At 39.9% G+C, this 1,738-nt stretch overlaps 1 protein-coding gene across 2 annotated transcripts in view; it reads left to right on the plus strand.

Annotated features, from left to right (window-relative positions):
* Positions 1-512: 512 nt before the first annotated feature.
* Positions 513-1,738, plus strand: part of LOC102306701 (rho guanine nucleotide exchange factor 7) — a 19,136-nt gene continuing 17,910 nt past the window's right edge. Inside the window, exon 1 of one of the 2 annotated variants that reach the window (XM_005948702.3) lies at positions 513-1,024. In XM_005948702.3, coding sequence (XP_005948764.1) covers positions 860-1,024 — 165 coding nt within the window. In that variant the 5' untranslated portion in view covers positions 513-859. The remainder of the gene's footprint in view (positions 1,025-1,738) is intronic. The other variant, XM_005948704.3, reaches the window with a different exon arrangement.

Raw genomic sequence — 1,738 nt, forward strand, 5'->3', positions numbered from 1 at the left:
TTCTGTCTTAGTGCTTTCTCTAATTAAACAACAGACTTGACACTTTACTGTGTCCTCTAAACTGAATTTTCAGTGGTACTATACAGAAATGCTGCTTTAGCATTACCACATGCACACTATTATGTCAGCCAGCTCAGCCTGTGTCTTGTTGCCAAATATCGACAGTAAATGAAATTTTGTAAATAAAAAAGTATAAATCAAACATGAATTCTAAAAAAAATGTTTGAATTATTTTGTGTTGACTGTCAATTGTATTTTTTTTATTACCTACAGAATTTTTAAACAACAGATACTGACCCTAAGTGCAAAGAGTCCAGCTTTGCCCCAAAAATTGATTCCTCGAAAAGTTATGAAACACTGAGCTCCCCTAAATAAGCTGCTTTTATAGATTAAAAGTATCGGGATCAGTATCGGTATAAGCAATACTGGCCCTGTAGTTACGTTGTATCAGATTCATTTTGTTGTTGTTGCGTTAGACTTTTAATTTGTAAACCATCAAAGGAAGTTGCTTCTTGGAGCAGCTGGTTTGACAATAATGCCGCTGCTACAGTTGTGTTTGAGCAAAGGTGATGCCAACATCCGCTGAGGGAGAGCCAGAGCGCAGACAATGAGGGGCTGTTAGAGGAAGGAAAAGCGGTATTTCTCACTTCCACCTTATTTTTTCTATAGCAGGAAAAAACAGCGCAGAGGATCCAGCCAGTGCGCGCTGATTGTAGTGTTCAAAACAAGGCGGGGCTGACGCCGCCGTCTGATTTTGGACAAACCACAAGTAGGTTAGCGCAGACACTAAGAGGGGAGAGTGCTGCTGCTACCCCCCGCCGCTGCTTTTGTTGTTTTTTATGACATCTGAAAGTCAAGCATGAATTCAGCCGAACAGACGGTAACGTGGCTCATAACGCTCGGAGTCCTGGAGTCTCCCAAGAAAAGCATCTCGGATCCAGAGGCTTTCCTCCAGGCGTCCCTGCAGGATGGAGCGGTGCTGTGCAGGCTGCTGGAGCGACTCAGACCCGGGACGGTGGACAAAGTAAGTAAATGCAAGGGGAGAAAGAGGTATAACTGACTAATAATAACCCAGTGAAATCGATATAATATGGGGAAGCAAAAGAAAGGAAAACTGTGTTAAAAGTGTTCATGATAAGAGCTTCGTGATAAATATTACATGAGACCAATTAAGCTTCATCCTGCGGAATTAAATATGTGTAGGGTTTAAAAATAACAATCTTAAAAAACAACCCCCCCCCCACCCCAATCACTTTGCAGAATATAAGATTTTTTCTTTTACATTTTTTTGAGTTGATTGTGAGGAAAATCTAAAATCAGTTCTTGCTACTTGAAAATACGACAATTTGATACTCACCACTGCAGCACAGGCTTCTTTTTTCCTCTCAAGTGTTATTTTTATTTCACAATTAAAAAAAATATTCATGTCTATGGGAATATAAAAACAGGAGGCAGCTTGTGAAGTTATATGTAAATGTGACCCGACTTCTGCATTAAAAATAGAATATTTTACTGAAACGCACCTAATACCAGCAGAAATACTTCTAACTGCCAATTGTACTTAATGCACGCTACTTATATCATCATTATTCAACTATTACACTACATGTGTTTTGCTTCATAGGAAGTCAGAGCCAGTTCTAGAGTTTAGGAAGCTTACTGCTTTAATGTACAGGCTTATCAGCTCATCACACACACACACACACACACACACACACACACACACACACACACACAC

This window comes from Haplochromis burtoni, unplaced genomic scaffold (genome assembly GCF_018398535.1).
Source record: "Haplochromis burtoni strain Fernald_Lab_line unplaced genomic scaffold, NCSU_Asbu1 Contig_603, whole genome shotgun sequence".
Lineage (NCBI taxonomy): Eukaryota > Metazoa > Chordata > Actinopteri > Cichliformes > Cichlidae > Haplochromis > Haplochromis burtoni.